The sequence below is a fragment of the Dromaius novaehollandiae genome, chromosome 4, assembly GCF_036370855.1.
Source record: "Dromaius novaehollandiae isolate bDroNov1 chromosome 4, bDroNov1.hap1, whole genome shotgun sequence".
NCBI lineage: Eukaryota > Metazoa > Chordata > Aves > Casuariiformes > Dromaiidae > Dromaius > Dromaius novaehollandiae.
In genome coordinates, this window is record NC_088101.1 from 56,021,519 (window position 1) to 56,044,929 (window position 23,411).

The following is a 23,411-nucleotide window of genomic DNA, read 5'->3' on the forward strand; positions in this document are numbered from 1 at the left end:
TTCGGATAAGGCTCAGTACTGTCCTGCGTTAAAGGATCCCAAGACCCTTTACAAATGGCACATGCAGGCATTACTCTGTCTCTCAAAGAAGTGCAAACACCTCCAGGATAAAACAGCTGTTTAGCAGCACAGTATAATGGTCCTATGAGATGCAGACAAAATAATGCAGATGTATTTAAATCAGTGGGAATGTTTACATGCTTAGAAAATAAGTATCTGCAGAGCTGATGCTCACATATAGCAATTCAAAATAATACACTGCAACACCCTTCCTGTTCTCAAAAGGTGAACCATATTCCTTACAATATGAATTCATTAGCATTTGAATCATTTCTTAATTTTAAATGTCTAGAATGGTAAACAAGACCCATAACAAGGCCTAGATGAAGCTCATCAAATTTGTGATACTTCAGAGCAATCAAGGTAGCAAATTCCAAATCCCTGGAACTTCACTGCAAACATCGAGTCAGAAGTATTTTCAAATATTTCAAATGGATTCATGTACCTCATCCACGTAGTGCTGTGGTACTCTGAGGAGAAAGGAGGGAAATCACAACTGCTGGGCCAGCAGGTGCATGCACTTATACACTGCATGTCACCAATCCTGACTGGGTGCAAGCAGAATAGCGACAGATAATAAATGTAAAATAAAACACGAATGGACATTTTGGTGAAAAAAAAAAATCAGTGGTCAGTAATGCTTCTTTATATTGCTTACAAAACAACCCTTATCAGGGCAAAGCAGGGAAGCTGTTGATGTACAATTGGCTATCAAACGGGAGAAATATCAGAAAACAGAGAGTCCTGCTAACAGAGCTTAATGTCTGCCAAAACAACTATGAAGGTTTACTTTAGGAACACGCTGATAAGATAACAAATGTAAACACTGTTCAACATACTATCACTATAAACAGATTATTTTAGAATCAGATTTTATTACTGAAACTTTAAATTATTCAAGTTTTTCTATGCATTTATCAGGATTTTTCTTTAAAAGTTTTCAGTATTATTTAATTAAGGTCTCACGCCTGGAGTTCAGTAAATAAGCATTTAAAGTAACTGTTTTATAGACTAGTTGGTATTGAGATTTGTGCTAGATCCCTGCAGGGGCAGTGCAAGGACTTTGGGGACTGATGGGTGCTTGCGAGTGCCCACATGATGCCCTCCTGGGTGGCCCTGCGGAGAGCGGTGTAACATAGCACGATGCCTACTTACTAACTCTGCAATGGGAATTTCACTTTTATTCTTATTCACACAAATTTTCTAGCGCTTCTCTGCAATTAGAAAAGAATGAAAGAGCTTAAAATCTGGAGCTAGGAGGGCAGAAGCATTCCTTAATGTTTCCAGTGTTTTTTCTTAACCCTTTTCTCAGTTCACTTCAGGGCAGAAGAAGGAAATGGATTCAGCCACAGGGTTGTTCAACAGCGTAACTACATTTCTCACTCTGGTAGCTAGCGCTGATACAACATACTGCCTCGTGGAGCGATCCTTTGCTGGCGTGTACCCCTGTGACCCAGGACACGGGCAGGAAGGGCAGGCAGCAAGGCTGGCAAAGGGACTCACCCTGAAACAGCTGCAGACCTTGCCAGCGGCTGACCTGCGTGTGAGGGTATGCCCGCTAATTTTCTCTTTTGTGATTTTTTTCCTTTTCATTAGCAAAGATTAGTCTCAATCAAACACTAATTATTAGATAAACAGGAATCAGATCAGGCAAAGAAGGAGAAAAAAAAATCCATTACATTTAGTGATAAAATATTTGGCATAATTCATACCCAACATGCCTGTGAAAAGTGTTTTCTAACTATACATTAGAAAGAAAATAGAAGACCCATGTTTGTTTATAACTTGAATCCTGCAGATCTCAAATAAAGGTATCAGCTAATGCCAATCAACCTGTAAGTGGTGCCCAGGTGCAATAGTAAATACAAAATAGTCTTGCTTTTGATATAAATGAGCCAGCATCTCCAGTTTAGGGGATGAGTGAATTTGAAGATGATTAAGCAGAAATCTGCTTTAAGGAGTGTTAACAAGGATTTGACAAGAGCAGCACTTTTCCTTCGTGCTTGTCACATTCAGCTCTGAATCTCACTAGAACAGAGCTTTCATTTCACAGGCAGTCACTCACTGCACACCCAAGCTTTAAAATTTAATGAATGTACCCTTTGCAAGGGACTCTGGCAATAGCTCAGATATATTAGCAAGCTCAGTGATGTCAATCAGAAAAAAGAAGTGTGAACGATGTCCTTCATTGTTAGGATCATACTGATAGTTTCAAAGCTTCTGTCTGTGGGCTTTGAACTCCAGAACCATTCCCTGTTTTGAACAAAAGCAAGCCCTTAAAAAATTTAAAATCATAAAGCAGGATATATTTATTATTTTATTGACTCTATTAATTATATCAATTAATAAGTATATTTTAGAGGAAATGTTTCAAATTTAAAATGGCCAATGGTAACTTTCATTTAGCTACCTTTAAAAGTAGCAACAACTCGCATTTGTAACCATTTCAGCTAGTGTTAGGTAGCGACCAAAATTTACATAATGCTCTGATAGGATTTACAAACATGCCGCAGCAAGACCGGGGTTAACCTCATGACTTAGGCAGGGGCAGCAGAAAATGGGCCCAGCTGTGGGGAATAAAAAAGCGGGAAGAGGCAGGAGGCAAGTCCTCAGGAGAAAGAGAGGGAGTACAGCTGAAGCTGTGCTTTTGGAGAATAAGGTAAGCCTCTGGGATGTGGATATTGATGTCCTGAGAAATGGGAGTATATGACTTGGATGGTGGAGAGCTGAGTCACCCTGCTGCCTTCTCCCTAGGTGAGAGCTCTTCTGGGATGCAGTGGCTGGCCCAGGTTTAGCAACTGGTTTCCAATCCTTTCCCGGTGTTACTGGGACTCTGTGCTGCTTGTCTTGGGAAAAGCCTCATGTTCTGTTCCGGCAAACTATTTCCAAGTGCATATGCAGGTAAACCTCACTTATGTGACATAATTTAAGATAGCATTCTCTCATGACAGCACTCAGTGCGAGCCTTATGGACTCACAGCTCTTTATGTGTTGTGCTAGAAGTAGAGGGGAACAAACACAGGTTTCTTGTGTGTGAAATGGAGCGTTTGGCATGGAAGGTCATTCCAAGCATTGTGTTCGTCTGAGATGGGAGTTTCTTCAGCTGATCATAGCTGGCTGGAATTGGGCTGTTTGTATCTTTTTCTTGAAGATAGGATGCCAATGGGCTTGCAGTCCCCAAGGGCTGGGTTTTGTGAAGGTACTCTGAAGAAGAATGATGCAGATCTCTTACGTAAGATGGAACAAAACATGAGGTATGTCATCTTAAGTCATCTCACCCACTCTAGCCTTGTAGGATGGGTGATTTTCTTCTTCCTAGGTTGCAACAAGCTCCACAGTCTCTCCTGTGCTTGTAGGAAAGGGTGGTCTCTATTGCATCTGACTTCTAGCTGTGGGTCTGCTCTTTTCTCCTTTGGAGAGTGCCCTAAATTTTGGACTATGTTGTAGATACCCATCTTGTTCAGACTCTTCCCCCAGCCTGCAATCCGGCTCTGTGCTCAGGGAACCTCTGCCTGTGGAGCAGGCTCAGTGCACTCAGGGCCGTGAGGTATCCTCCTTTGCCCCAGGGCTCTGCCTGGCCAAGGCTGTGGTTGGCTTTTTGCCTGTGCTCCCCTTTAATGAAACACATGCATACAGTATGCATACACTAAACTGAGCAACCAACCAACTTGTACCATCAAGGACAGTATCTATAACAAGTATGTGCAAACAGAGGGAAAGGAGAGTATAGGACAGTATGTATATGATAGGACTTAGTGGGTCTTTTAAAATTTTCCTTTTGACTTTTTTTTTTTTTTTTCCTTTTAAATTCACATCCTAGTTTATCCTCTTCTTGAGCTCCTATCTGTTTGGAAATAATGGTGTGGTGGGATGCTCCCAGCTTCCCCCCCCATCTGGTGCCAGTTACAAGCAGTCTGCATTCCTGTGCTTTACACTCTGAAAGGGAGGATGTCAAAGCTTTGAGACAAGGCCTGCTTGGGTGCCAGGACCCTGAGAAACAAAGCCTCCTCTCACTGCTGGGGCAGTGTTAATTGTGGTGGTCTGGAATTATCTCCTTGTCAGGACCATGAGAGATATCACCTGCTTTCACTGCTGGGGCACTGTTAATCATCGTGGACTGGAATTAACTCCTCCTTACCTGAGCTATGGGATCTCTCCTTGGGACCCGCACTGCAAGAGTAAAGCAGTCATTTGCAGTCACTCAAACTCCTTTCTTCAGTGCTGAAGAGTGCTCAAGGCAGCTAGCCTGCCGTTGGGGGTGTTTGGCTTCTCCCCGTCCCCATGACTGTGGGTGCAATCATCATAACAACGATGGAGGAGAGTTGAACCCTGAAGCAGCTAAAAGCTAGGGCCTGTGACTGCATGAAGAGAACTGCAACTGGCCTAGCGACTCCACCTTCCCCTGAAGGGTATAAATAGGTTGGCCCTGGAGGCTGTCTTTGGCTCTTTGTGGGTGACAGCAAGTCTACCAACTTGCAGATCGTCTCCGGATGGGGACACCCTCCTGCAGTTACTGCCCTGGGATCGAGTGGCTGTTGGCCACTCAGGCAACACCTGGGTAAGATCAATTAGCACTGGAAAATAAGTATTCCAGTTCAACTAAGTTTCTGTTGATAAGAATTGTTGCTTTGTACTGTTGTAAATTGTGCAGTAAATCTAGATCTTTAAAACAAGTTGTGGAGCCATGCAGTAAATCTCCTTCTCTCTCTCTTCCCCTCCCTTGCGCCACACACAACCCACAGAGTCTGGGACTGTAAAGATAGTTGGTCGTCTCGCAACAAACGGGAACTTGTAACTTGCATTTATAACTAGAAATGTTCCACATTCCCCACATTTCTCTGTTTCATGTTGCTGGTTGTTCTAATTTGCTTTTGTAGTCCTGGCTTACTGTGTTGAAAGTAGTAGCTGAAATAGTTGACATAGGAGCCATAACTTGTAAATTAAAAAGTTGCTTTTTAGTATGATACTAAGAATGATTTAGTATCTTCATCAGAAAAACTCTAAACTCTTGTTCTTGCCACATCACTCTTGATTAGGACTTTCAAGACGACTCTGATCATCAGTGCAGTTCTGATAATGTGTGCCCTCTGGAAGCATGAGTAAGAACTCAGCCCAGCAGGCTACTAAACTGAGCAAATTGGTTACCAATCAGTTATTCCTAGCAGGAAGACAACTACTTTGCATAAGGAAAGATTCATGCAAAATGTAACCATTCCTTTAATAAACCAGGATTATTCATTATCATTTGATTTATTTCATAAAGTTGTAATCCTATTTGCATAGGAGGTTGCACATCAGATCTACAAGCCCAATTAATCCTCTATGCTCTGGTTCCCAAAATATTTACATTGAGGACATGGCTAATTGTTCAGTATTGTCTTTTTCTGTCAACAATAATGAGATTTGCTACACTTAATGTTTTCTTGAGTCTAACTAGGATACATATAATGCATGTTTTATACAATTTAGAGCAATGAACTAAAGGGATCAGACATAGGATACAAATAATATTTTCTAATTCTTGCTGTATCCTGTTATTGTTATGGTGGATTGGATCAAGAAAAGCTGACTGTGTACTAAGAACGGTATAGTTATTCAAGAAAAAACAAATTAGTAACACTAAGAGATAGTTACCCTTAATCATTAACTGTACATAGAAAGGAAATAGGAAACTTTCAACAAATATCCAGTGCTTGGATTGTGTTGGATTTAACAAGGGAACATTATGGGTTTTATTTATGTATGAATGAAATATAGATACAAGGTGAAGTGGTTTATCTTGAAGACTCAGTATTGCTTATTAAAAAATAAAACTACTTGGAAAACAAAAATACTGTAGGCATGAATATTATTTTTCATTTCCAGGTTCTGAAGAATCATTATCCCTACATAGAAGGTAGCATATTGCTCTCCAGTTCCTGGTTATTTCAGCAACTGGTAAGTGGTTCGTGTTTCCTGCTTTGTACCTTATGCACACACATCTAAATACCTTCCTTAATGCCTCTTAGTATGCATCTGCTTCTCCCAGCTCACAAAAGAGTTGTATTTGAATGTGCTTATACATACATCTTTACAGGATCAAGGCTTAGAACATCTGTACCTTTTTTGTAAAATTTTTGGCATCTAGCTCTATATTAGATGTGATATTTCATACTGAACTGAACAGCCACAGCAATTGATAGACAAGCTATTACTCAAAGAGAAAGACTGTAAAAAGGACAAAGCATGCTTATTATTGGTCTCCGATATCATTACAATAAAATTCCCATCAAAACTGAAAATAAAGAACAGCAGTGTAAAAAGTCTTAGGTGTTTTCTAGGATTTCATTGTTGAGAGCAGTCATATATGTAACATGTTACATATCAACATGTTAATTGACTTATGGAACCGATTTGGTTTTGGAAGTTGATTCTATATTTAATAATAATCCTCTGTTCTTACCACTGGCTTATCTGTTTTGTTTACTTTAGCCAGTTTTCTGCAGAGGTGTGACCCAATGTCCTACATTAACTGGTGTAGCTCATGATAAAACACCTTTCTCAATATTTTGCATTTACTCCAGCTGGGAGCAGATGGTGGTATATGCAGCAAACTATATGCTGATAGGATTTAGAAAGGCAACTACACTTTCTGCTTCAGTGAGGCTAACTAATTATTTTAGAAAGCTGGTTATCTCCTTCAAGGAAGATAGGCTGGAATGCTAGAGACCATCAGATACTCTGATTTTTATTTTATGTCTATCTGGAAATGGAGAAACTTTTCCTTGGTGAAGGTAGCAACACAGAAAATAGCTGTTAAGTCCAGCTCAAGCCACCTGCAGCATCTTCTCTGTTACACAGAGTATATACTGAATAAACTCTTCCTAGCCATTTCCTATAATCAGTGTCACACAAAAGCTTTTGCTTGTATTCTTGCTACTGAAAAATACTGCTGTTGGGTTCTTAGTGCAGATTATGGAAAGGCAAGCAAAATCCTACTCTTGTTCTTGGGTTCTTAGTGCAGATTATGGAAAGGCAAGCAAAATCCTACTCTTGTTCTGAATGCCAGCAACTCCTTACAGCAAGCTTTCTACTTTTCTGCTTTTCTGATATTATTTAGGTTATATTATTTATTTCAGTTATTTACCTGAATACTATATACTGCTGACTGCAAATAACACAAAGGTTTAAATAAAAGATTTTCAGCACAGAACATATCTGAATGCAAATGAAGTTCATGGGGAGAATGAGGCTTAATTCCATTATTTCCTCACAGTACGAACATTTGTATTGGGAAGCATGTCAAGTGTGAAAACTGGAAAAGGTATATGAATATCCCTGGTAGTGAACTCTAGCTAGCTCTTAGTCACTTTGAGCCTGACACCATCAAGAATACATTTTGTAACTGTAATCTGTCTACAAATCCACTATGTGGTAATACTCTAAATCTACATTTGAGCAGTACCTTTGCGTTTAGACTTCTGACACTCCTGGGAGTACTGCTGCTTGCTTTACCCCATCTACAAATCATACTGAAAGCTAGTCTATACCAGAGACAGTCTATTATTCATCTTCACTTATCTCTACTATCTTGCCCAATTTTTTTGTCTTACTAATGCACAACACACTGGAGCACCATTTAGTGCTGCTTTATTAGTGTCAGAAAACCTGGGACCTGCAAAAAAGAATTCCCTCCCTCAAAAGGATGATAAATAACTACTTAAACCTGTAATGACATTAAATGTTAATTGTTTTCCTGAAATGAATCAGTTGCAAGGGGTGTTTGAAGGGAGAGTAACCCAGAAAGCATGACCAATTGAAACCAAAGCCTTTTAATGCGCTTCTTCAGGTATCTCTCTGTGTGAATGACACTTGAAAGTACTATGCTAGTTCACAAAGGAAAATGATGATACTTGTGCAGTAATGACAGTAGAGAGCCTCTTGAAGCAACAATAAACTCTGACAGATCTTAAACATGCCTAAGGTCTGGCAAGAAAAGATGCTGAAACTTTTATTGTAGCTGCTGACCTTCTCCAAAGGAAAACCAGCAACAATGGAGTGAGGGCTTTAAGTCAAAAAGAGGTTTAGAAAGGGATACTGGACACCTTGGCTGGTACATCACATTACGTTGTTGCAGAGCTCTTTGTGATCAAAATGTTGTTCCAGTTCTTCATGTGACAGTTTTGTAATAAACAGAGACCCCAGGGACATTCAAATGCCTCTGAAAGAGGTGCAGCAGGATAGTTATCTCAGGTTCTTTTGCAGAAGCCACTTCTGGCGAGGGAGTTACCAGGAAAAATAGAATGAAATCTGAACATTTTTTAATCTCCTAACAGTTCCTGAATTATACCAGCTGACACATTGATGATGACTAATATATCCCTGAAAAGCATGAGTTGTAACATCTGTTTTTTTGTGTGTGTGGTTTGCTTTATTTATTTAATGGATATGAGTATTAGCATGTGAGTAGTCATGAGCTGTCAGAGGAAACTGGTATCTTGAACATCCCTGAGAAAACACAAATATCTCCTAGCAGGATCCTGGATGGGGACAGAGGTTTTGGACTGTGTATGGTCTTGCCTAAAAGTAAATGACATTTAGATAATTGTTTGGGACTTAATTATATCTTCATAACCCTTCATAGCATGGTGTTACCATGGTTGGTATACCACCTCTTAAAAATCCTGGGCAGAATCCTATTGTTCCCTGAACTTAACGTAGTTTCAGAGCAAGGTGGTGGTAAGAGGCATATAGTTCCCACCATAGTATTTCTCTTAACAGTAGTTGAAAAACCCATGATATTTTGTTCAGTTTCTAAAGTGCATCTCAAAACCTTCCAAAAACTTGAGAGAGAAAATCTTGCCACTCTTGTACTCCTGTTAATGAGGAAGCCTTAAACAGACACCCATTATAATGAACTTTATTTAAACTCTTGACCACTGAGTATACTGTATTCATAACTTTAACACTTCCCAGTGGGATGATTACTGTATGTTTCTATAAATTAAGCATTCATTGCATAAAACTGCATTCATTTGTCTATCAGCATACTATATAACTTACCACAAAAACAGATAAACCAATAAAAGATTCTTGAATACATGTAAGATTGGTAAGCAGATAATATCAGTAACAGTTTTCTTCACAGGAAACAGCTCTAAATGAATCCCTCTTGAATTCATTTAATTAAGAAGCTGAAAAGAGAAAAAAGTTTAAGTGTTGAAAAAAGCATATAAAATATAGCATCACAATTATTTTAACAGAATAAACAAGTACTTCAAAACATTCATTAGAAAAGTCATTCAACATTTGCATGATGATCTCTTAATTTTTTTTATCCCATTAAGTAATTACTAAGCAAGCATGAAAGTTATCAAAATAAATAAAAGTTGAGTGACTGAAACTTAAATTTTCCTATTAAAAATTTTAAAAAGCAAAATGTACTTCAAACATCTGTTCTTTTCAATTAAGTTCTGCATCTGCTCTTACTATTTAAACTGAGAACTACCTCTCCCAGGAGATGTTTCAGATTTATTTAAAACATTCTTCCTTCACTGTTAAACTGGTGCCAGAGAGGGGAGAGTCTAGAAGACTTGGCAAGGCTCTGTAGGGCTGCAGACACTTAAATTCTTAATGTTTTAATAAACAAAGAAGTTTCAGATGACATTGCATTATTGCATACACATTGCCATTTTTTCCCCTGGAACAAAACTTCATACTTTAAAAATACAAATATATTGCTTGTCATAACTTTCATTAAAGGATTTCCAAGTACTTTACCAAAGAATAGTTATCTCACAAATGGGGAAGTGGGAAAACAGAGGAAAAGTCTTGTGTATGGCCATAGTGTGAACTATGTGAAGTAATTAATGGCAGACTTTCTTTAACTTCACTGCTTCTAGCTTTTCATAAAAGATCTTTCATTTCCTTACAGATATGTAGTGTGCTCTAGCATACACATGTTGTAGTAACTTATCAGTTTTCTATTCACGGCATAACTGCTTAATCATTACAAAACATCCATACAAAACCATAAGCTTAAAACACAGTATAAAGATGTTCCCTGCTACAAAAAGCTGACAAGCTCACTAGGCAAGACATATAAACCAAGGCAGATGGCAACTAGCTGGATGCTTGAGGGTGAATTGATTTTTGAAAGGGAAAAGCCATTAAGAACAACTGTACAAAGAGGCGAATTGTAAGGTGCTGAATGGAGAAATACAATGCTGTGCACAAAGACCAAAAAAAGAAGGTAATCCAGACCTAGGTTAGAGGTATAAGGCCATGGACAGGAAAAAAGTAAGAAGGGAGAGGAACAGTGGTGGTAGAAAAAAAAAGTATGGGAGGGGGAAGAGTGAAGGGCTGAAGATTACAGTTGAAAGGCATGTAGATTTGCTAGATGCAAGAGGGCTTAAAGACTGAATGATGTGCTTAAAACTGTAGAGAAAGATAAATATTGTGATTAATATCGTAAATATTATGTGCGATTTTGGATAAATACACCACTGCCATATTTATTGTTCCTTACTTTCTGTCTGCAAGCAGACTGTATCTTTAGCCATTAAGAGATAATACAGAACATGGCATAAAGTAAACACTTAAAACTATGTAGTAGTTAGTTATAAAACAAGTCTAAGAGGCTGGATACACAAGGAGGAAAAAACCCTCCACCACAGAGTAGCAGAAAAAGGGAGGGGGAAGGAAAGGTTTCTGAAAAATCAAGAATGAGAAATTGGACAACATATGTTGGAGTAGACCTGAAAACAAACAAACAAAAAGCCCCACCATATCCCAATGCGGAAAGCAAGGGAAAACAGAACAGAAAGGGATGGCCGAACTGTGGCCTTTCGGACAACAACTGACTCAAATTAGGTAGAGGAAATAGGAGTAAATAGTAAAGCTAGAAGGCTTATGGGAAAACCATAAAAGTAAAAATAAAGATTGTTACAAGCGGTAATCACATAAAGAAGGTCCTACTTACAGAATGGCATGCATGTGGTTTGACATAGTGCATTGCCTTCTGAAGAGCTGTGCCATGGGGCAACACACCCTAAAATTCATTTCTCCTGTTCTTTAAAGGACTAGAAACCTGCACCGAACTTGGAAGCTTTACACAGACGGGAATGTGGAGGTCTGTGGATATGTGTGAACTCAGTATGTTGTTGGATGGTTTGGGCAAGCAGAGGAGACTGAGCTGTTTGCTCTTGCATTTCACTGGACAGCTTCTTTCTGAAGAACATGGTGTCTAGCCAAATTAGGAGAAGGAATATAGAAAATGGTAAATTTAAGATGCATTGTTTTGACAAATGTATATTATTGCTCCCTCATTTTTTTAGAACAATCCTGATTTCCTCAGATTTGAAGATAGCCTCTTTTGCGTAATGTTATAGATTTGATGTGAATTTCAGTATTTATTAGAAATAGATTTATCAGTTCATAAACCTTAAGCGAATCAATTTAATTATGCATGAAGTCAATATGGATAACATAACATCTAAAAAGCTGTTAGTATTACTCAAGTTTATTAATAAATTTAATTTCATCAGTCTGCAAATACCATTTGTTCTATTTACTAATATTTTACCTGTAGAGTTTAAAGACATAAGTACTCAGTTTTAATCACTTGTATTTAACTTCGAATGCCCAATATTATACAGGATTTGTTTACTAAAATGAACTTAATTATGATGAAGGTGGACATTTCTCATATGGTATATATGGTGTATATGAGGAATTTTATACCTCTAAGGCATCTTTGGTCTTTTCTTGGTGCACTGACTTTTTAAGTAATAAATGAATACTTCATGTCTGATTTAACATTTACGTTTTTTTGATGAAAGCAAGCCGTCCCTTACTTATTAGGCTTTCTTGGAGCTTACTTTCTTTTCTCTGTTAGTCAATACATAATGTATTTTTCCATTCTACCAACATATAGTTCTGAAAGACTGATTTTTTTTTAATGTTCTAACTAGACTTTCATACTACCTTTTCAATACTATCCAGATAAAAAGGATAATCTGATAATGAAGCACTTAACTGCACTTATCAAAATACCTTAAAGCATTAAAAGCAACTTAATGAAAAATTACATGAAAACTTCAAATTTTCAGGTGTGCAAATCATCTAAAATCAGATTTAAAAAAACTGCAAGTGGCGAGACATGTAGACTTGAAAGCATAATTAGAGATGTTGACAATTATGAAATTGCTCTAAGAAATTCACCCACAAAACAAAGTAGAAGAGACAACACAGATCAGCTGGCAAAATTCAGTCAAAGCTCACAAAATTCATTGAGAGACTTTTTTTTTTTTTTTTTTTTTTTTAGCATCAGTAAATAGTGGATAACACTTTTATCCATCTGTCTTCTTGAAGAAATCCAAGTTACAAATATTTACACTGCTAACATTCCCTAGCTGAAGCTGCTCTTACAGAAGCTGGTTAATGTTTAAATTTAATGGCAACACCTTGAAACTATTTATCGCCTCAAATCAGTGTCAAGCAAAAGAATTATCCTTGTCTTGGGAAATAAACTTGTTTCAAGAGGTCTGATTTAACTAAGAAAAATAGCAAAGATGAGGTGATAGTAATTGCCTACAGTATGTGAAATATCACAGTCTGTAGTAGTGCACTGATGTTTTAATTCATTTTTACCGTCTTTCCCCATTCTTTTAAATATTCTATGTGCTTTTTGGACTGCAATTGCCTAATGTGTGGTTTGCATAGAATTTTCCACTGTAATTTCAAGCTCTTTCCTGACTGCCAAAGTTACTTATGGTGCATGGATTTGGTGTATAGTTAAGAATATTCTCTCTGTCCTTCTCTTGTAGTTACTCAACAGAAAAAAAGCTATGCTAATATAATGAGATTTTATTGCTCAGTCACTTAATATATCACTTAATCACTGAAAATCTTGGAGTGAGGAAAAGTCTTCCTAAAAAGATCTCTTAGATATATCAATACTCCTGTCTTATCCAGAAAACATTATAAAGGGAAAAATGTTCAACATGTAAAGTGACATTTCTTTGATAATCAAATACGTTATCTTTCAACAGTTAGTTAATGATAGCAATTAAAATACACGTTTTAGCAACAAGAAAAATTCCATCTTGCTCCTGTAAAAAAGAGTGGGTAGGTACAAGCATCAAAAGGTCTTGCCATGGTAAAAATGGCTCTAGGAGAGATATTTGTTCCACGCTGGATGAGTATCCATCACGATTCCATTTACTCAGTAAGAAACATCCATAATCACCTCCATTTATGAGTGCATGTTATTGTCAGTTTTTGCATCACCTCTCCCATTCTGAGTGTTTATTTGTAAGGGTATTTTACCTGCATATTCATAACGGAAAAGAATCCAACCCTAGCCTTCAGGAAAAAATATAAAAACTTTACTGGAAAATGTCTAAAGGGAATGAAAAAAATGTAAACATAGTGCTACTTTCCCCTCCCACATACATATGGGCTCCCTAAAGAGCACATTTATAGATCTGTGCTTTTATCTAGGATTCCCCTGGACCCTTTACTGTTTGTCACTGGAAAGAACAATGACAATGGCATTACTGGGGTCAAGGAAATAACAGCATTACCAGTCTTTTGTTTTATGCATATTAGAAAAGGAAATAGCAGTCCTTCTCCAGTCTTTGACTCTTGATTTATTTTCATCCACCTTTGTTTTGATATATCTTCATGACATGCAGGTCAGTGGTGAGAAAGAGGATGCACAGCAGGTTGTGTTACTTTTTCAGTTTTTATGGATGCATGATGCTTCACAGAAGACGTATTTGGTTGTTCAGTGACAGAGTACACAAGTGATTTAGTTTATTTGACTTTCTTTGAAATAGGACAGTAAAGTTGATCCTTGTGACTCTGTACATAGCATTAATTTCAGTTTTCTTTAAATATTGTTTTAGGCATGCCAACATAAAGATTTTCTTTTTTTTTCTTTTTTTAACTGACAGGTCATTAGTATGCCTCACTGTTAGTATTGTAAAAGGCAAAGCTTTGCCAGCCTGAGGATCAGGAGGAGCTATAATATCACACAAAGACTGATAGTTTCAAGGTGAAATCTACAACCAGTGAAAGTAAAGAGACAAATTTCACATCTTAAGATATATCTATGCTGGGATTCTGTTGAAGATGCTAAGGAAATGAAACAAAAAGCTGAATGTATATAAGCACAGATGACTGTTAAAATACAGGATATAAAATTAAAGGGGCAAAGAGAGAAGAACGGAGTTAATATACTTGGTCCTATATTCCTCTTTAGTGTTCTGCACACTCACTTCATTAAAATTCTTTCGAACTATATACACAAATCAAGCAGAAGCTTCTCTTCTTAAGAAACAGTATCTGTTTTTGTAGCAAACTGAGATTTGCCATGAAGATGACATGGTTGAGATCACTGAAGAGTCAAAGAATCAATAGCATGTTTATTTACAACAGCACTACAGAAAGTGGGGTCAGAGCTCCCTAAGACAAAAATCCACACAGAAACCTCAAATATTTAATGCTGAAAGGAAGAGATAAGTAAACAACCCATTTGGAAACAACCAAATGAAAGCTGATAACAGCAAAGGAGTAGGATCAGTTCTAGTGACAGTTTTCAGTAATTTTGTATTGAGTGAGGATTTAACATTGAATGATTAGCTGATTCCCATTAATGGAGAATCGAGGGCAGTATAAGCAAGCCTGTAAAACCTTGCTTAATTCTGCAGGAACAGTAGTGTTATTAAAAAACAACAAAACAAAACTCCAAACTGAGTAGCACTGAGCCAGCTATTAAATGATGTTTTTCATGTTCCCATGCATCTACACAGGGTTTATTCTTTCATGAATTTACTTGATGGGTGTTACTGATTAATAAGTTGCAATAGCGAATCTACTTAGCTCCTTAGAACAGAATTTGGTTTATGGATCTAATAATTTCTTCATGGTAACAATATGATGCAGCAATACCCAATTATAACAGGGTTGTGATGAATCACTCCTTACAGCACTATCCTGGATTTCTTTTGGTCTTCGCTTGCTTTAGCACAGAAATAGGTGCACTTCTCTTCCAAATGAATTGTACATTTAATTAAATTTCTTGAACTTAAACCTTTGACAGAATTCAGAAGTTCTCTCCCTTCTTTTTTTTCTGCTTCTTGATGTCCTTCATTCTTAGCTTGGATACTAAGTGAGGAGTCTAAAATCTACACAGGGCTCCAACTTTTGCTAGATGCCATAGAAAAGATAGGTATTTTCCTAAAACTTAAACTGGCTTCCAGAATCTCTGATATTTTACCAAATATAGATTCAATGGTGAAAAAAGAAAATCTGTCCCCCCAAAACATACAGCAAACACATAAGCAAGAAAACATAAGGGAAAACCCTATATTACTTAAAATAAGATGTTTAACGCTTACAATAGGTAAGTAACAAAACTGAGCAAATAGGTCTGCATTAACATCCATGGTGCTGTGTAGATACACTAACTCGCACAGCATAATCATGTTCACAAGATACCGTTCAGTCTCAGAAGTCCCAAGCATCATACAGTAGCCAAAAATCTCCAGGGCTAATATTCACAAAAGCCATGCAAGGTCTGGCAGGTGGCATAGTCTCTACAGTATAAGCATGTTATTAATACGTTGTAAGAACATTCCTAGGATGAAGAGACTAAAAATGAAGCTATTACACCTTCAGGTTTTCTTCAGTAGCTCTGAAATTTTAAAGGAACACAACAAACAAACCCTTCTTTAATTTGAATAAACTTGTTATGAAAAGATGCAAGTGAGCTCAGACCACGGGTAGGCATTCTGCAGCAGCGCTGCTTGAGTGAGCCAACAAGCTGCAGGCCAAGCTTGTAACCCCTTTAAGTAAGAACATCTCACACATAGGAAAACTGAAATCTTTCACTCCAAGTCTCCCCAAGGCTAAAAGGTAGTCTCTAGAAAGGATATGGAGATGCTGTACAGACTATCCCAGATGACAAACTATTGACTACATAGTAATGAAACCTTGCAATATTAGACAATTGGGGTCTTTATATAGCTCTTCCCCTAACAGGAAAGAGTAAAAAGCAGGGGCAGGCCTTCTGTGGCTATTGCAAAGGGAAGTCTTCCTATCTTGAATATGCTGTTATTGAATGACAGGAACAAAGCTAAGATGATCTAGATTAAATATCAATTAACCTATATGAAGAGACTAGAACAAGAAAATAGGTGAACAGGCCTCATAGCATAAGCTAACAGAAAAATTTTATCTATTATCTTAAAAGTGCGATTGGTTTAGTTGGTTTTACAAGGCTAAATCCTATGAGTGGAACAAAACACAGACTAGAAAGCTGCCTGTTGCACTAATGCACAAGGCCTAGACATAGAAATCGTCTCTAAGAAGTATCTGAGAAAACCTGTAGAAGTATTCCTCATATGATTCTTTAACAGTGACTGTAAAAACAGCAGAAATCTTAACATTAATACACTTCTTTTGTTATCAACTTTAAAATATAACCCACTGAATCTTCTGTACTAATACTTCCCTTACCACCAATATGTATCAGATGGGATTTCAACATATCAGATCTTTCAGAAAATTGTTACTATACCTACATTGTACCATGCATGTCACCCACACACTCTTTCATCTATGGTAATGGTAATACAGACTAATATTCTGTGAAGGATTAGTCAACTGGTTTATAAACTCACTGGAAATAAAGGCAAATCTAATCTCTTTTAAATGCATTGGCCAGCTAGAGGAGAAAAAACAGCCCTCAGATGCATATTATCTGCACTATGAAGTCTAGCATAGCACTTTAAGACTATGTCAGCTATATACGTATATGAATATTCAGATGTTTCAAGAGCAAAAACTAAGGCCTAATGTACCTATCTTAAGTGTATACTCGGCTATTAGTGACTAAGGCTAAAGTACATAAAATGTTAGTTGCCTGTGAGCATTAACAGGAAAAAGGGTGAAAACGGAACAAAGACTCAGGCAGAAGGAAGAAAAGCATAGTTTCAAACAGGATCAGAAGCTAATGGATTGAAACTGCTGTCTTGGAGGATATGAAGGAGCAGGACTCTTCCTCATTAAAAATACTTTAGCAATCTTAAAGTTTTGGAAGAGAAAGATCAACAGGTCTCTGTTTTGTTCTACAAACTTGATGATTAGGGAAATGTCACTGTATTACTAAGTAGCCTGGTCCATCATTTCTAAATCGCTGATGACTGCCTAACTGCACCTTTCCTTGGTTTCCTTCCACTATCTAGGCTTTTTCATGTACTTCTGAAAATGATAACAGGATCATGAGAAAATGATATGGGCCATCCATCTCTGTTCATGACAGACTACTGAAACAGAATAGAACAGCTGATGTGAAGGAGATGTGAATCACAAGTCCAGACTATCTCTGTAGGTAACCTGCCAGCCAAAAAGCATCTACCTACAAAATGCAGAGACCTTACAGAGGCCTTAATCCTTTCTTTCCTCTTCTGGTGTGGTTGACAAAGGAAGGTGGAACTTTTAGTGATAAATCAGAACTTAGGAATACACACTGGATTGTTTTTTGTGTCTTCTGTTTTTTATATATATGTATCTATATATCTTAGCTATAAAGATACACAAATAAATATCTAATAAAGGTCTAAAAATTCAAGCATGTGTTTCCTTTTGCATTTTTCTGGGAGTACTTCTGTATGCTGTGGTCTGTGCTCAAAACTGCTGGTCTACAGTAACAGTCTTGCTAGGCCCATTAGCTTTTCAGACCTTCTTGGTTTGCTTGAATGAATCACCACGCTTTCTGCTTCTTCCAGCTCCCACAGACTTCAGTGATAAAAATTAATTAACAAATTCTTAGCTAAAAGCTATTTTAAAACATACACAAAGTTATTAAAATATATAAAAAGTTATCTGAAGTGAGGATTTAATAAGAGATTACCTGTATGGGTAGCCATGGTATTTGGAGCGGAATATCGACAACAGGAAGCTGAAGAAAAATACCACCAGACCCAGGCCTACCAGGCATATTACTGGAAAGAAAATAAGTTTGTTTACTAGCACATTAAAGATTTAAATCTAGAATGTCTACAAAGAATATTATTTATGTCAATCATTTATGAAAAATTTTGACACAGAATACAGAAGTGTTGCTGCCTTGCTTACTGATGCCCACTATCTTCTGACAGGACTGCGAACACATGCGGAAATAATATTTATGGTTATTAAGCAAAATAACTTGTCAGTATGAATGTATTTTCAAGAAAAGGGAGCAGCAATCTGCAACTCAAATGTTTGTGGATGTAAACACCTTGCTACTGATAATGGATTTAATAACCCTGTAAATTATACATATGAAGCAATGTAATTTCAGGTATTTGCTTTTCTTTCCAGAAAACAAATTATGTTTAGAAAAATATCCTTTCACTAATGGAGTCATGTTCTCTCTAGTCAACTAAGGCTAAAGTAATGGTGAAGGCAGTATAGTAATTACCTTATCTAGTTCTTAGCGGCTAAAACATTCCACTGTAATAAGATCCAAGGCTGGTGGCCAGATTACTTTTTTCCTCTGAACTTGACAGCAGCATAAATCTTTAGGTTTTGAAGATAAGTAACAATGATGCAGACCTTTTGATAGCATCCAGATGCAAGCACTTTGAGCCTTTTCAGGCTAAGAACAAATTAGGAAAGTAAATGCTGAAATTAACAAATAAAATTTGACACCAGTTGGCACCTGTGTAGTAATATCACGAAACCTTTTCAGTCATGATAGCTCGTTCAACTGTGTGTAAAAAACAGGCAGCATCTTACAGGCTGATGCATATAATTGAGATGCATCTCATCTACATTAGATAATCTTTCAGTTCTAGTGAGCTCATTTGAATTTTAAAGCTTTTCTTCTTATACTATTTCTAGTTTAGCCAAACCTTTGCTATTTAATTACAATATTCATGCTTCAGAAGTGTGCTGGCTTTGAGCAAAGATGAAGCAACCATCAAGCCAGTGAAGCTGATGATAAATATTTTTCATTAAAATTGACTATGTGGAAACTAACGTGTCAATTTAAATATAAAATTTCTGCAATTATTTTGAGAAAACCACCCACATAAAATTTTTATAAACACACTTCCTTGTAAAGAAATCATGAGTTTCAAATACAGTTTCAAGATATGGATGAATAAATTGTCAAGCATGAACAGTGGAAGGCAGGTACACAGAAAGCATTCACACCAGGGTCACAAGCAGAACAGAGTTTGAATTTGTACTGTATCCCACCATTATTTCACTATGTCCATCTGCACAGACTCAGATGTCAAACAGGATCTAAGATTACATTCCAATGAAACGCATGTGAATGTCTCTCCTGACACTGACATCAAAGTTGGTGTAAAAATTTTTTAAAATTTAGACATCTACAGCTCACTGAAGAAAACCACAAAATCATGTAGACCAGAAATCTCTAGACAACATTCAATCAGCAATTAGGAAGAAATACAGAATGCGTCTACATAAAACAGTCAGCTACTTCTTTCTGAGTACTGTGTATGGCGTGGAAGGTACTAAAGAACTGAACTAAGAAAGAATGGCAAAGCAGCATAGAAAGTCTGATATCTTTAAAAGGTCTTGAATTCCTTACATTAGAAAAGGGGTATATACGAGGGGCTTTGAAAAAACATATGAAAGGTACAAACGCTGATGGAAGTATTTGCGTAAACTTATGTCCTGGTAAGTAAGAGGTTGTTCAACATAAGAATTAGGAAGTTTAAATCTCTGTGCTTAAGCAATTCATTGACAAAAAAAGCTTCTACATATTCTGAATGACAAAAAAAATCAGAAAAATATAAAATTTTCACTTCAAGCTGAGATTCTTTGGACATTACATATTAAGATATGTCCTGTACCACATCTGCTGTTGGGCTTTCACCTTCCCCTGAGACATATGATACTGGCAAAGTGTACCTAGTAAAATAATTTTCATACTCCTTCGGATGTTGTCATCTTTGAAAATGATGTTTTGAAACTTTTGTTCTTTATCTCATTAACTTGCAATACAACTGAAGAGACAGAAAACCTTCATATTGTGCAGTACTGCATTGTGCAGATACTGTGACAAGTAGTAGCTTGGCTAAGTCTGCTTAAGATATTTTTATACTGTTATAACTTCATGTGAATGCAGGTATAGTTACACAAGTTTGATACTCTCTCAATCTCCACCCCACAAAAGGTAAAAATTGGTTTAAGGGAGACTTTTTGAAAACTTAATTTGGTATACATTTGTAATTTTTCAATTTCTTTTAGTTGTGTAAATATTTTCTTAATTGCAGTAACTAACTTACTTCTCCTTTTTCCAACATCGCCTTTGGATGTAGCAGCTTCATTCAGGAGTACCATCCCCATGGTGATAGCAGCATCTATATCGCTTTTGTCAAGGAAACAGTAGATGTGTGGATATCTCAAGAAAGCCACAAAGATACATCCTACAAACTAAAGCTTTCATTAAATGAAACAATATTTATAAAGTTCCCCATCACAATCTGTACTGAACAAATACACTCATCTATGGCAAAAATGTGCAGTAACATTTTTATTTACATATTCTACAAAAGAAAGGAAAGACGATTCAAGAAATTGCAAAGACACAAGCAGGACACAGAGTTTTAATCATTATGGAAACAGCTATTCCCCACTATCTTACAGTATGCTGTATCTTGAAAATAAAGTATTTTAGAAAATGAAGACTAAACCAGAAAACATTCAGTGTTATTGCACACAGTTCTATTAATTCATTCATTATCTGATGCAAACTAAAGCTGTTAAAATGCTTTTAAATAGACATTATCTCCCTTTTTAGTTTCATATTGCTTAATTTTATTCAGCAGAGAAATATCTCAGAGGCAAAGTCCTCAGTCACTTTCAGTGTTTTACTGTCTAATTATGTGTTACAAGTGTGAGCAAGTACATAATGATAAAACAAATTAACTAATCTAGCAAGATCTGAAACCATTCACTTAATTTTTATTTGAAACTATAAATAAAAAGGAATGGTTACTACTGTGCTTAACACCTGTTCTGAACAGGGGGCATGTGTGAATGCCATACTGAGGTAGGAGCGCATCATGGGATCTCACAGTTTCAGAAAATAGGAACTTCACTTGGACATTACAAATTTTGATAGTTTTCTACTGTATTCATAGCATACTACAATGTTCTTTGCTTAATCAAATAAGTCTTCATTTCAAAAGACAGACTGTTATAGTGTCTGTTACTTACACAATAACCTATCTCCTATCCATCTGCCATTTTCTTTTATCATCTCCATGTCTGCAGATGCCTCAGTGCTCTATAATTGCGTCTGCAGATACTGTTATTCCTCAGGAGATAGAGTATTATTAACTGTGTATGCATCATATTTATGTGTTGGTGTATGTTTCAAAAAACAGAATCAGACAACATAATGCAACGTCCTTGCAGGTGTTCAGAGAAATACCCCAATATTCAAAGATAACTGAATCTTGAATGAGGAAGAATTTTTTAAAATGTTACTTACCCAGGGTTATGTAGGAGGATGAAAGACTAACTAAAAACTTAAAGAATGAGAAGACATTTCTATTGACCAAAGAAATACATCAAATATCCTACATACAGGAGCAATATCTGTATCCTGTAACATTATACAGGACTCAAAAACACCAAGAAATGTATCTTGCACTATTCCTATCAATGTCCATATTGGTATTTGTCACGTCAGACCATAATTTTAATAATAAATTTCAGTTACACATTTTCAATTAAACTAAGCATAAGCAAAAGGATTTAGAAATCACATCATACTTAATCTGAGACTAGCACCCTGATTTGGGTTTGGTATTTCTAAATTTCGAATACATAGAATGAGAAAACTCAAATCTCAAATAATAGAACTAACAAAAGCAAACACTGAGGGTGAAAAGAGGCAAATGCTCACCTCAGGCAATAGGCAATATTAAAAAAATGTATGTTTAAATACCATCTCTTGCATATAGACATCTACCTACAGTCCTAAATTAGACGCTTATTAGAAATAGATTAGTAGCCCAAATTGCGTTCTCATACCTGCACAAGGTATAAAGCACAGGCTGACTCTTAGAAATAACTGGTTATATTGAAGTTTTGTGTAATAGCCTTGTACATAAACTATTTGCACAGGAAGTAAAGAAATTGGTATCTATTTTGTTCTGAAATTGAGGCATTCTCCATCTTTCTGTTGATGCTGGCCTACTACAGAGGAATGCACAATTCCTTATGGCAGAAAAAAGCAAGAAAGAGATACTGCCATTGAAGCCCAGTGATTTTGCGATAGACCATCTTTAGATTCCTGTTCTTAGCGCCATTTATAGACTTTTTTCCAAAGCATCAGAAATGCGTACATAGTCAATAACATGGGAATTGATGAGGGTTTTAAGATAAACATTAGCATCACTATTTCTCTTCTTTCAATGGCTGTTTTGAAAGAATATGTCTGTAATTGCTTGACTCTTGCTAATTTAATATTGTTAAGAGGCACGCTCTGCTGATTGTGTTTAGGGAACTGGTTACTTCATGGGACTTGTGCACCAGGATGCCTCCATTATGAATCCCAGCAGGTCCTAATCATGAAACAGGCATTAACACATGTATAATTTTACACCTAAATATTTTAGTAATTCGAAACAATTGAGAAGAAAAATAAGCTGGAAGTAATGTGAATGCTTCATCCATAGTGTATCTTCTGTAAGCAGTAGAGAGAATTGCAGAAAGGTCACAGGAGACTAACCTGGTTATAGTTATTACGATGTCATTATACTACCGCTGGGAAGCACTGTGATGGACTGAAATACTGCATCTCTCTAGGATCCATGAATTTCGTATGCACATACTTTCTGATCAGCTATTTCAGGAACAATCAACAAAGCAGAATTAAATATTCAGTTCCATCTGAATATAAGGAAAAACTTCTTTACTGTGAAGGTGAAAGAGCACTGGAACAGGTTGCCCAGAGAGGTTGTGGAGTCTCCTTCTCTGGAGATATTCAAAACCCGTCTGGATGCGATCCTGTGCAATGTGCTCTAGGTGACCCTGCTTGAGCAGGGGGGTTGGACTAGATGATCTCCAGAGGTCCCTTCCAACCTCAGCCATTCTGTGATTCTGTGAAATATCTGTAAAGAAAAGAAAATATACCACCAACCTATAATCCCATTATGTAGAAAAAGGAAATGCACTAAAAGAATTAGAAGTTGAACATATTAAATACTGAAAAGTTCTCTGGACTTCAGCTTAACTGAGTTCCCACTAAGGGTAAAGCTTCAAAGGGAATTCTATTGGAACCACACTACTGCACTGCGCTATTTAAGAGGCATTACTGATTCTAAATACAA

The 23,411-nt window shown here is 36.8% G+C and overlaps 1 protein-coding gene across 6 annotated transcripts in view; it reads right to left on the reverse strand.

Annotated features, from left to right (window-relative positions):
• Positions 1-8,943: 8,943 nt before the first annotated feature.
• Positions 8,944-23,411, reverse strand: part of TUSC3 (tumor suppressor candidate 3) — a 144,802-nt gene continuing 130,334 nt past the window's right edge. For 3 of the 6 annotated variants that reach the window (XR_010389061.1, XR_010389060.1, XR_010389058.1), the window contains 2 exons: positions 22,811-23,192; positions 20,355-20,437 (listed from right to left, as the gene is read on the reverse strand). Coding sequence is in view for 2 of the 6 variants with exons in the window: in XM_026105379.2 (XP_025961164.1) it covers positions 9,218-9,233; positions 17,960-18,050; positions 20,355-20,429 (182 nt within the window). In the remaining 4 variants the exon portion in view is untranslated. Of the gene's footprint in view, positions 9,234-17,959; positions 18,051-20,354; positions 20,438-20,589; positions 23,193-23,411 lie in introns of those variants that run through there. The other 3 variants (XM_026105379.2, XM_064511113.1, XR_010389059.1) reach the window with 2 other exon arrangements.